This window comes from Xiphias gladius, chromosome 3 (genome assembly GCF_016859285.1).
Source record: "Xiphias gladius isolate SHS-SW01 ecotype Sanya breed wild chromosome 3, ASM1685928v1, whole genome shotgun sequence".
NCBI classification, from domain to species: Eukaryota; Metazoa; Chordata; class Actinopteri; order Istiophoriformes; family Xiphiidae; genus Xiphias; species Xiphias gladius.
Genome location: NC_053402.1, coordinates 1689003 through 1701241, shown reverse-complemented (window position 1 = coordinate 1701241; position 12239 = coordinate 1689003). Strand labels below are relative to the sequence as shown.

At 39.7% G+C, this 12239-nt stretch overlaps 1 protein-coding gene across 1 annotated transcript in view; it reads left to right on the top strand.

Annotated features, from left to right (window-relative positions):
• The window catches only part of rab11fip4a (RAB11 family interacting protein 4 (class II) a), a 32223-nt gene continuing 19984 nt past the window's right edge, over positions 1-12239 (top strand). Inside the window, exons 1-3 of the mRNA XM_040123990.1 lie at positions 1-353; positions 7277-7364; positions 9265-9353. Coding sequence (XP_039979924.1) covers positions 201-353; positions 7277-7364; positions 9265-9353 — 330 coding nt within the window. The 5' untranslated portion in view covers positions 1-200. The remainder of the gene's footprint in view (positions 354-7276; positions 7365-9264; positions 9354-12239) is intronic.

The following is a 12239-nucleotide window of genomic DNA, read 5'->3' as shown; positions in this document are numbered from 1 at the left end:
CGCTTTTCCGTTACTTCTCGCCTTTCTGGAGCCATGCTGCTTATGTCACAACAGCGGCAGCTGCAGCACCAGTCGATCCCTCAGTCGGTCCGGCGGAGCTGGGCGAGTAGGAGAGTGATGACGGCGACCGTCGTTCCGATTCTCTTACAGTCCATCTGATTAAGAAAAATAGGTCTCCCGCCGAAGAAGCCAGCCCTGCGATGGAAGGACGTGCTTTTCCCGACCAAGAGCAGCTATTGCAGTTTCTGAGGAGGCTCAAAGAGGTCTTCGACGTGTGTGACGAGGATGCCGATGGCTTCATCCGGGTGGAGCACTTGGTGGACCTCGGTCTTCAGTTCGGTCAAGGAGACGAGGTGAGAGCCAATAAAGGACTGAGTAGTTACATACAGCTCCTGGACATGCGTGTCCTGTATTTTACAAACTGGTCGGTCAACTGACATTTTCTAAGGTTAATTAGTAACAAGTGGCGACTGACGGACCTTACGAGCTCCTGACAGCAACAGACAACCTGTCCTGCTTATTAAATGTCACAGGTGTGCTAGATATGCTAGCATTCAGTGGCTCATTGCTCAGACATTAGCTAGTGGCGTGTTCGTTAGGCTGGTGTGCTGCTCTGGGACAGATAGAACAGATGCCTGCGAAAGACCTGTCATGTTGGCTTCCTCCATTTTCACTTTGTCTCCCCATGCCATGGATTGATGTGTGTTGCACACGGTCTTCCGTGGTATTTAAACGGCTCCAGCCTATTTACTCTAGAAAAGCCAGAGGAAATGGGAGCTTTAACAGCTCCAGCTCACAACTGAAGAAAATATTTTTTTGATCGAACTTGGAACCGTAACACCGATATTAGCATTGAAATAGCTATAAGGCCTTTTTTTTTCTCCTTAAAATCAATTTCAAAGCATAACTCGCCGGTTTGTGCTTTGCTGACTTAATGGTTAAGCTAACACACCTTCGCTTTAAAAAAGGCTTTTGGTATTTTGCAAGTCTGAACCCATTTGGTGGTGTATTTGTTTTTTTTGTTTTGTTTTTTTTAACCATAACCATCATTTTTTGACATCAAACTATACTTCCAGCACATCTACACTGCAGTTTAATTGCAGAAAATATCACAGTGACCTGGCACATCTGTGGTAAATCTGAGGACTTGGTCCTCTGAATGTAAGAACAAGGGCTTCTTTTGGCATTGCCAAATTTGCACTAATGGTCAACAATCATACAAGGGCAATACCTTTTTTTTTACAGTGGTATCTATATCTTTAATTTTTCATGTTGTATTGGGCCATACATATATATATATTTTCACTGTGTGGCGTGTGGTGTTATACGACACACACATCCTCTATCACTGGCAGTTTCACAACTGCCAGAAGCCTCAATAGACCAGAATGCAGTGCAGCCTCAAGACATGCAGGGCCCTGCACATTTCTGACTAGTGCCTTGCTTGGTCCATTACGTGATGTTCGGAAGTTTAGTCTCCTGAGGATTTTAATTTTCTAGCCCTGGCAGACAAAGGGGTTGGAGTGAAGCACTGCAATTGCAATTCAACTGTTTTGGGAGATATCTTGTACATGAGCACTCATTGGCTCATCAGAGTTAAATCAGACCACATGCACCGAAGTGAAATGACTTCACTTTCTGTCAGTGTATTTATACTATGTGACTGACTCCATGAGCCGGTAAAGCAGCAGCTACTGCAACAATCTAAAATGGATAAAATTGGAATTTTTGCTCATCAATCCACACTCAGAAACCCTAGTGAGCACTTTTTTGAACACAGAGACCTGAAGATGGCAGTTCACGGACGCTTCCGAACTAATTTGATGGAGGTTTAGAGGATCTACCAAGAGGACTGTGATAAACTGGCAAAATCTAGGTGTGCAAAGCTTTTAGAGACTTACCCAAGAAGACTCAAAGCTGTAATTACTCCCAAATGGACTTGTACAAAGTACTGAATTAAGGGTCTGAATACTTTTGTGAATGATAGATTTCACTGTGCTCAGTGTTTTATAATGAGTGCAGGTGCAATGAGGTAGGAGCACCTAAATAGATGTTGAGGGCGAAGATTGGCACAGACTAACTCTAAAGGGATATCTAAATATTGTATCTGATGTGCCATTTTGGGGCTAAGGGTACTGGGAGGGGTACGACAGCTTATGTCAGCCTTAGGTTCAGTACCAAGGAGAGCGCACTGCCAGTCCCAGGTTCAGCACCGGTAGTGCCAGGGCACTTTTTGTGGTACTGAACCTGGGGCTAGCAGGAGCGCCAGCTGTCAACAGTAACTCTTGATTTACCCTTTGATTGCCAAGGCAGCTTGCTATTTTGGCCTACGATATCATAATAACTTATCCATAAGATCTGAAGCCAAATACGGCATCGATCTTAATGGCCAGTGTGTTCGAAATGATGACTTTAGAGAGCTTTTTCCAAACATGCTTGCACCGTTTCCCTGCCCAGTTTACCAGGCTGTTCCAGTCCAGGGATTGTTTACAGAATGAAAGTTTCTTTGTAATGGCATGCAGATGCGTATGAGGCATTACAATTGTCAACGGTGACTTCACATGGTTTGGACTAGGCCTGATTCTCTGTGTGTTTTTAATTGTGGATGGAGTCTGTGTATGCCAACATTTTCTCCAGGTTTTATTACTTTCATTATGATATGAAACCCAACCAAGATGGACTTTGCTGTGTTACAATAGATACTCTATTACAGTAAACGACACACTGCAATTTTTTTTTTAGGTTGAATTTATGTAATTGTCATGTGGAATGGGCTCTCTGCCTGTTGGTGGGTTTACATTAGCCCTGATAGCCAAGACTTCAGAGGATGCTGCTTCGGCCAACGCTGAAGTTTTAAGAATGCTTGGCTGTTTGTCAGCCACATCTAAAATGGGGTGGCCGTGGCTCAGTAAGAAGAGCAAGTTGTCCATTAATCACGGGATTGGTGGTTTGGCTCCTCCTGTCAAAGCATCCTTGGGCAAGATATTTAATCCCAAATTGCTCTTAATGGTCAGACCAGAACCATGCATGGTAACTCACTGCCATTGGTGTGTAAATGGGTGAATGAGAGGCAAATGTGCAAAAACAAAATAAAGCTGTTTGAATGTAACTATATCTGTCAGGCTTCCAGGCATTAAGTTGATATTCATGCCCTGCTAAAAACATTAAAACCAGTGGCTGCTTTGAAGGATTAGAAGTGAATCTTAAAAAGTGGTAAGAATTGGGAAATGATAAGCAATAATGTAAAGTATATCATGTAGCATAATCTTTGTAGTAAATTGGCTTCACTTAAAGTATTGGTTTCATATGAGGGATACTCTTGCTTCCTTTACATGCAAGGAGACTACCACCCAATACCAGAAGTACCTTGTTAGAATAACTCTGTTTAGTTGCACCAGGTTATTTAGAGACTGCTGCGCTGAGCTTTGAAAATTGCTGTGTTGAGCCACAACAAAATTGGAACGCAGTGGAAAAATGGCAAGCACTAGTAAATGAGGCTGCTTAAGTCCTGGTTGCACTGATCATTCTACATAAACGATAGCTAAAAGTGAGAGTAGATTTTCCTTTAAGCTGTCTTGGCAGCTGATCACCCAGAGCACGTCACTAAAAATAACTCAGCCATATTAAGAGGAAGCTACTTTTTTATCTTCCTCCTCCCCTCTCCTCTCATCTGTGTTCTTTGTAATCATGGCAACGAAAGCTTTACAAGGAGTCTGTGAGCGGATTGGTTGGTTATTAAGTAATGAAATGATCCGCCTAGCTGCTGAAAACTGCCTATGAGATGGTGCTCTGCACCAGTCCTGTATTTACATTTGTTTCATTTGGAAAACATTGTTCTCTACAATGAAACATCAGACACAGTGTCTGTTGTGATTTGTTAACTGCAGTGCGTGTCAGATTGCAACATACAGTATGAAATAACATCACCTGTTAATCTTGGAACCACACTGTTGCTTCTCTACTGCATACACACACACACACAGACATACCAGGGACTATTACAGTACAAGTGCAATATTTACCAGAGCACATACATGTATAATGCATTTTATACAGATGCTTGTTCTTTCTGTGTTTGCTCAGTATTATTTGTACTGGGAAAGCAAATTTTTTTTTGTGTGTACTAAAGCATCATTTTGGTCATGTTTTCCTCAAAAGACCGGCCCATGTTGTGCTCATTTTACCCTTACAAATTGTGTTTTCTTAAATAAAACAATTGCTCTCACATAAATTATCTCACATTTTCCAAGGATGCAACATTATTGTAGATTTGTAAATTTGTTTCTCTTTTTAGGCAGCCATTGAGATCTAAAACGTGCTTGAGATAAGCAGTTAGTCAAAGTCATTATATACATATATATATTTGTTTCCCTTTTGCCAAAATGACATTTTTGTTTAGTAATACAGTTAAAGTGGCAGAAGAAATTCTAATACGAATATATAGTGTGGTCATGTGTTAATGAGAGACCTCAAAATCTGAGGTATGAGAGTTAACCATCAAACAGCACTGCACTGAGAGCTTTGTTTTGGGAAAGTTGGGCCTGAAATAGTAACTATTTGGCCTGCAGAAAAAAAAAACTGAATAAGACACGATTTCTTAATTATCAGTGGGATACTGCTTAAATTTCAGTGACATTTTTAAAGTGAACAATGTTTCTGTGCTGCTGTTGACTAAAAATAAGCGCTTGAAGTTGGGTATTTGATTGATGCTAGAACAGAAGAGAGGCTATACAAATCCTACCTTAACTTCCTGTAACCAAAGACCAGCAATCACACTTCTGTCTTTACTGATATTATAAAAAACACTATAGAATATTATAGGAAACCACTCAAGGAAAGCTGTGGTGCAGATTACATTGACTTAATGCTAATGTGAAGATGCATATGTTAGTCATACTCATATTGGAGTTAACTAATTTTATTGTATAAGCTTCAGGACAGGATATACAGTTTTGTGTACATTTTAAGACATCCCCTAATTATTATAATAGGTGATAGTAAAACAATGATTTCAATGCATTATAAAAACAGCGCTTGATTTATAAAATGTATGAATGCAAACATTTTGAATGAAATAAAAAGAAATGTAAAAATAAAAAGTGTGTGTGCAATAGCTTCAAATGTATTGTTAAAGAGACAATCTCAAAGATTAAGTCACTATCTATCACCAGATGAGGTAACACAATGGTGATTGAGCCTATCTCACACTGATGAATGTATTGCAATATTTATATATTTGCAGTATTATTAACTGGGTGTCTGACAACATTCCTGGGAAAAATGCTTGATTAAGTCACTGTTGATGCAAACCAAATATTTTCTACTGCTGCACCTTCACATTAAAACCATTTAACTGGCAAAACACAAGTAAACATTTATGATAAAGTTGTCACAGGAAATGCAATATGTTTGTCAGTGAACTTACCGCTAACATAGATCAAAAAGACATCTACAAAACAAGAGAGTGTTCATTTTTTTGGCATTTCTGGACAGCGAATCAGCTTGAAATATTGCAGGGAGTAATGAAAGAAGAAGCAGCCACAGTGGGCTCGGTAACTGACTCCATTCACTGTGCCCTGCTAGTTTCAGAATAATGCCGCTTGCAGCATAAAATCAGATTGTTGTTCACAAAATGATGGAAAAAGGCCAATTACTGCCTGACTTCTTTTATTAAAACGACAATAATTTGTTATGCTGCCCCTGTAGTATTAAAGCGCATTTGCTGTTACCACCAGTTACTACAGTTGTTGCCAAATCAACCAGGACTGAGCTCTTTGAGATTTCCACTTTAAGCAATAATGATCTAATAAAAAATTTGTTTGAATTGTTTAAAAATAAAAAATAAAAAATGTAAAAGAGGCTGTAGCAAAAAACATACACGGGGACATGCTCCACATAACTGCAGGATGGGCAGAACAAGTTCTTCATGAGTGAAATTATGTGCACAGAGAGATATTGACACAGGATTTGAGACAACTGAATTTCTCTGGTACAGATGCTCAGCTAGTGAAAAAAATACAGGTTTAATAACTTTGCAAAGTTGCATTTTCTACTTCCTCTCTCCACTGTACTTCTGTAAATACAATGGCTTCAGAAAGTATTCAGACCCCCTTCACTTTTTCCATTTTAAATGGATGAAATTGCCATTTTTGTTCGTCCATCTACACTCAATATTCCATGAGAAAGTTCATATTTACATTACAGAAATGCAAATTTATTAAAAATCAAAAACTGAAATCTTTACAAAAGTATTCAGACTCCAAATTGTGGTCAGGTTAATCCTGTTTGCTTTAATTATCCCCATGTCTACAACTTGATTTGAGTCCACCTGTGTCAAAATTGACGTAGTTTAGAAAGGTACACACCTGTGAACGTAAGGTCACTCAATTCACACTGAAAATCGAGACAAAAACCAAGCCATGAAATCCAAGGAACATTCTGCTTGAGTGGCCCAGCGAAAGCCCAGACATAACCCCTATAATACATCCTAGGAGAGACCTGAAAGATAGCAGGACACAGGCGCTTTCCATCCAGTCTGACAGAGCTTGAGAGGATCTGCCAGGACAATGGGATAGACTGCTAAAAAATCCAGGTGTGCAAAGTTTGTAGACTTAAGCCAAGAACAATCAAACCTGTAATTCCTGCCAAAGAGGCTTCTGAAAAGTACTGAATTGAGGGTCTGAATACTTTCTTTATTAGAGATTGCAGTTTTTGATTTTGAATAAATTTGCTAAAATTTCAAAAAACATGTTTTCACTTTGTCATTAGTGATTTACTGAGTAGATTGTTGGGCAAAAATGTCAGTTCTATCCATTTAGAATTAAATCTGTAACGCAAAGCCACTATATCCTTAATGTTATAGTAGAGGTTTTGCCCAGTCTTACTAGTCTATATCTCTAAGCCCATCCAAGCCTTATCCATGATTTTCGTCTATGACATGCTGTTGTTTTTCCTCATACAGGTGGACGAGACAGATACATGCACTGACAGAATAACAAAAGACAGAATAAAGAAAAAATTATATATTTTAGAACAATAAGCCTATTTAATATAGAGCTATAAGTTAAAAAAAAAAAAAAAAGAAGATGACTATACTCGTGTAAGATGCCTGTACTGATACCTGATGCTCATGCTCAACTAGTTTTTTTTTTTTTTTTTTCTGTTGAGTTTCAAAGGATAGAGGGTGCCATATTGTGTCCATATTGTGAGGTAAAGGGATTTGTGATTTTGTGCTATATGAATAAGATTAACTTGACTTGACTTCTGTCTTTTGCAGGTGAAGGCGTTGACCAGTTACTTGGATCCTAACGCTCATGGGAAAATCAACTTCAAAGACTTTTGCCATGGAGTGTTTGCCATCAAGGGTAAGACAAAAAGATGTGTGGACTTTATGCTGAACTTTATCTGTGTCTAATGAGCTTTAGAGGTACTGGTAAGCTGTTTCCATCTCTTTCCAGTGTTTGTGCTAAGGTGGGCACTGGTTGTTGGCACCGATCAGCCACAAGATTAAAACCAATTACCTGGTTTAATGTTATGGGTGAATGGTGTGTATATACACAGATATACACCACAACGTTAAAACCAGTGACAGGTGAAGTGAATAACATTGATTATCTCATTACAATGGCAACTGTCAATAGGTTGGATATATTAGGCAGCAAGTGAACAGTCAGTTCTTGAAGTGGTAGCTGAAGTGTAGCAGGAAAAATGGCCAGCATAAGGATCTGAGGGACTTTGTACTGTGATGGCTAGACGACTGGGTCAGAGCATCTCCAAAACAAGATTCAAGATTCAATTTTGTTATCAATTTGTAACACATGACTGTCTAATGAAATTACAGATGTTATCTCCGTTATGCTAGTGACCAAAAACAAAAGTTGTATAAATAAATTAATAAATAATCAAGTTATAAAAATAAAAGTGCAGAGTGCAGAGTATGAATTCAGTTGTCTCACAGCTTGAGGATAGAAACTGCTCTGAAGGCGGTTGGTACAGCAGTGGATATTTCTGTATTGCTTGCCACACAGCAGCAGGGTGAACAGGCTGTGGTTGGAGTAGGTATTGTCTTTTAGTAACCTCACCTCACCAGTATCACTGATGCATGGTAGATGGGTACCGATGATGTTCTGGGTGGTTTGAATCACCCAGAAACAGTGGGTCTTGTGGGGTGTTCCCGGTATGCAGTGGTTAGTACCTACCAAAAGTGGTCCAAGGAAGGACAACTGGCGAACTGGCGACCAATCCCACAGAAGAATTTCTGTATCACAAGTCGCTGAAGACCTTAATGCTGACTATGATCGAAAGCTGTCAGAACATACAGTGCATCGCAGCTTGCTACCGTATGGGGCTGCGTAGCTGCAGACTGGTCAGTGCCATGCTGACCCCTGTCCACCGCCAAAAGTGCCTGCAATGGGCACGGGAGTGGCAGAACCAGACAATGGAGCAGTGGAACAATGTGGCCTGGTCTGATGAATCGTGTTTTCTTTCACATCATGTGGAAGGTGCATGGATGTTGTTTACCTGAGGCAGTGTTGTCTTTTGGGCAATGTTCTGCTGGGAAACATTGGGTCCTGGCATTCATATGGATGTTACTTTGACATGCACCACCTACCTAGACATTGATGCAAACCAAGTACACCCCCCATGGCAACGGTATTCCCTAATGGCAGTGGCCTCTTTCACAGGATAATATGCCCTGCCACCCTGTGCACATTATTCAGGAATGGTTTGAGGAACTTCATAAAGAGTTCAGGGTGTTGACTTGGCGTCCAAATTCCCCAGATCTTAATACGATTGAGCATCTGTGAGATGTGCTGGAAAAACAAGTCCGATTCCATGGAGGTCCCACCTTGCAACTTACAGGACTTAAAGGATCTGATACTAAGATCTTGGTGCCTGATACCACAGGACATCTTCAGAGGTCTTGTGGAATCCATGCCTTGACCTGTCAGAACTTCTTTGGCGGTACGAGGGGGACCTACACAACATTAGGCAGATGGTTTTAATGTTTCGGCTGATTGGTGCATACCAGTATACCATTAAACAGTCCACAACAGCAAATTCCGAACAGGACTTTGAATGAATTGTTCAACACTAACCCCCCCATATGTTCAGGTGTGACTGTCAAAGTTTTCTGAAAAGAGGGGCAGGGATGTAGTATACTGTATTTTAGTTTTATTTGTATTTTGTTTTAGTTTATTTGTCTGCATCAACTTTCTTTCTTTCATCCTTTCTTTCCTTCCGTCCTTGCCATCCTCCTGCTAGGTTGTGAGGAGATACTGAAGATGGCTGTGGGTCCTCGCACTGCTACCTCCAACCAGCCGTCTGTTACTGACAATGGTTACATTTACCAGGTACAATCTTTCCACTGTTCCCTGCCCAATCTGTCAGTCAATCTCTGAGTCTTAGCATTTAAAAGACCAGTCATTAGGACAGACACAAGTGCCAGTATGGTTAGTAAGTAAACCTGAGAATCAATTTTGGCTTCCTATCTCAAAATTTTCCCTTACCTTCGGTGTTTGTTAATTTTTGTCACTCCTAACATTACATCTATTTTTTTTTTAAATATTTTCCTGGCAGAAATTGACTTCCATACAACTGTGATTTAGGCAATATGTTTGGATTCCAGCATGCACAGTAGTATAAATGATGAAAAAAATACCTTTTGAATATAAAGTATATCATAAGTTACTGTGTGTATGTACCAGTGCATAACTGCTCATGTCCACCAGAGATCAGCCCAACTGAACAGTTACTTAGCAACAAGAGAGAGTGAGAGACAGAATAGCTGCACTCCATTTGACCATGCTGGCCTGCTGCCTTTTACGTAGAAGCAAGTGCGGGGAAACCGTCTTAAATGGAGTGCAGGCAGCACACGAGGAAAGTGACACGACACAGATCTTCATCAGCTGATATACAGTGGACGATAATTTGAGAAAAGCAGTCCTTGTTGAGGATGAGATATGAAAGGATGAACCAGATATCACTCTGAACAATTCCATTCTAAGTCGGTCAAACATCCTTTATTAAGCAACACAATGTTTCTGATTTTAAGTTACACAGGGGCGATAAGCTACAGTACATTAAAAATAATTGACTGAATTTTATTATTGAATATTGTTGAAAGAGTCCAGATACCAAGACACCATCATAATAGACTATCGAGTGCAAGTCTTGGCAAAGTCAATACATTAAATCCTGTGTGTGGATTCAGTGTTGCCACACTTTTTATAGCATATAGGCTATGTTAACCAGTCTCTACTGTATGTCATTCTCTTGGACTCCACCTGCTATGTTATTGACTTGCTGCATAAGCCGTTGATTCAGGTCGACGCAAGCGGCACATGACATGTAAATGGCACACCCATTGGGTCAGTTGGATTTTGGAGCACACCCAGTGAGAGAGAGAGAGAGGTTTGGCTTTGTCCCAGCTAAGGCACCAGTGTGGTTGTTTTTTTGTTTTTGTTTTTTTTTAATGTGAATGACTGAGCTGCGGTGATACATGTGTGTTAGGGATGTTTGTGTTCAAGCTCTTAACACACTGAGCCTTCAAGCTTCAGGAATACAGTGGATTTTTATGGATTTTGGCCCTATCTCCGTGATAAAGGATACCATATGTTTATTTGGATGACACTCTCCCATTTACACACACACAATGGTGTGACTGGTGGCTTGGGACTAGACAGAGGACATGTGGCGCACACACTTGATTGGTAAGGGGTGTGTGTGTGTGTGTGTGTGTGTGTGTGTGTGTGTGTGTGTCGGAAGGAAAGAAATTCTCAGAGAAAAATGGTTCTTACCTTGTTAATGAAAATACCATTTAGTAAATGTACACACAGGCACAGAAACAGGGTGACACGATTTAAAATCAAGATCAAATGATGCTTTATTTTATGTACTGTTGGTTTTGATTAGTTGTTTTTGAATGAGGATTTAAAAACTAAGGTTGTATTAAAATAGGGCTACAATGTTTATGACAGTGTGTGTTTTATCACTGTACTTTATTTTACAATTGTATAATCTTGGGAAAGTTTATCATTTTGATGATTGCATTTATTGGAAAAATCAGACTACTCAGACAAGCTCCTGTACGCACCCAGTCAGATGTTTTAACTTAATTTGGTTGATTACATTGCAATTCTGGAAGTGTAGTAAAATAAATAGGAAGAAACACAAAACATGGAGGGAGTTGAAGTGTAAACACTTGTCACCAGCCAGCACTGTGTATACTTGTTTTTCGTATGGAGGCATGGTGACTTCCAAATATGTTGATTTGTTAACAGGAAGCAAACAACAAACACTACAATAAATTGTGTTTTGTATGTGTGTGTGTGTGTGAGTGTGCATGCATGTACATGTGCGTGTGTAAGAGTGAGACGGGCTGTGTACCTTGCCATGGCACCTCATTTGGGTGAAGCCAGACAGGGACATGCATTATTGATAAAACACTGATCTAGGGCATGCTAACATCCCACTCTCTGTCTGATAAATCAAGTTCATCTCCAGGTCAAATACTAGAGGGGGGCAATTTAGTTTAGTTTAAATTCTGTTCAAAACATAATTAATACCAGATCAAATGTAAAACTACTGCACTGCAGCCTCAGGGAGAAAAGAAATTAGACCCAACTATAGGAAGGAACTGATTCAAAACAACGGGGCTCCTGGTCTGTCAGTAGCTTAGTTGCAGTTTAAAGTTGAAGCCAGGTTTAACTTGGGTTGAACAGAACAAAATCATGTGGCCTCTTAATCTCCATTGCTGTGTCCTCTGAAGCTGTGGGTCAAACTCCACCAGTGGTGTAGGTTATGCTAGGCTGCTATGTTCTGTTGAACTGACCTAAATGCCACTACTGGTCATTGTATCTGAGTTTTGACCTAAAACTGCTTCAAATCTGCTTCAACAGAGGTTTAAGGTCATAGAATTCAGTTTAATGGCAGATTTTTAAAGGTTACGTAATAACATTTAAAAGATATGTCTCTCAGTTCATTTTTGACTCCAGAAAATAGATTAGAGATTATCCAAGATGATGAGATGCCTGAACTGTTGATTCACCTGGGGCTTTGAGTTACAGCAAAAAATATACAGTAGATGTAAGACTTTTATGGGTTTTCCATATTGATACTGCAGTAGATTATATGGAGAGGTAATATTGTAGGAGAAAAACGTTTTACACCATAATTTTTATCTGAATAAAAACTATAGTCTGAGAGAATTATTTTTATGATAATAAACAGCTAATAAT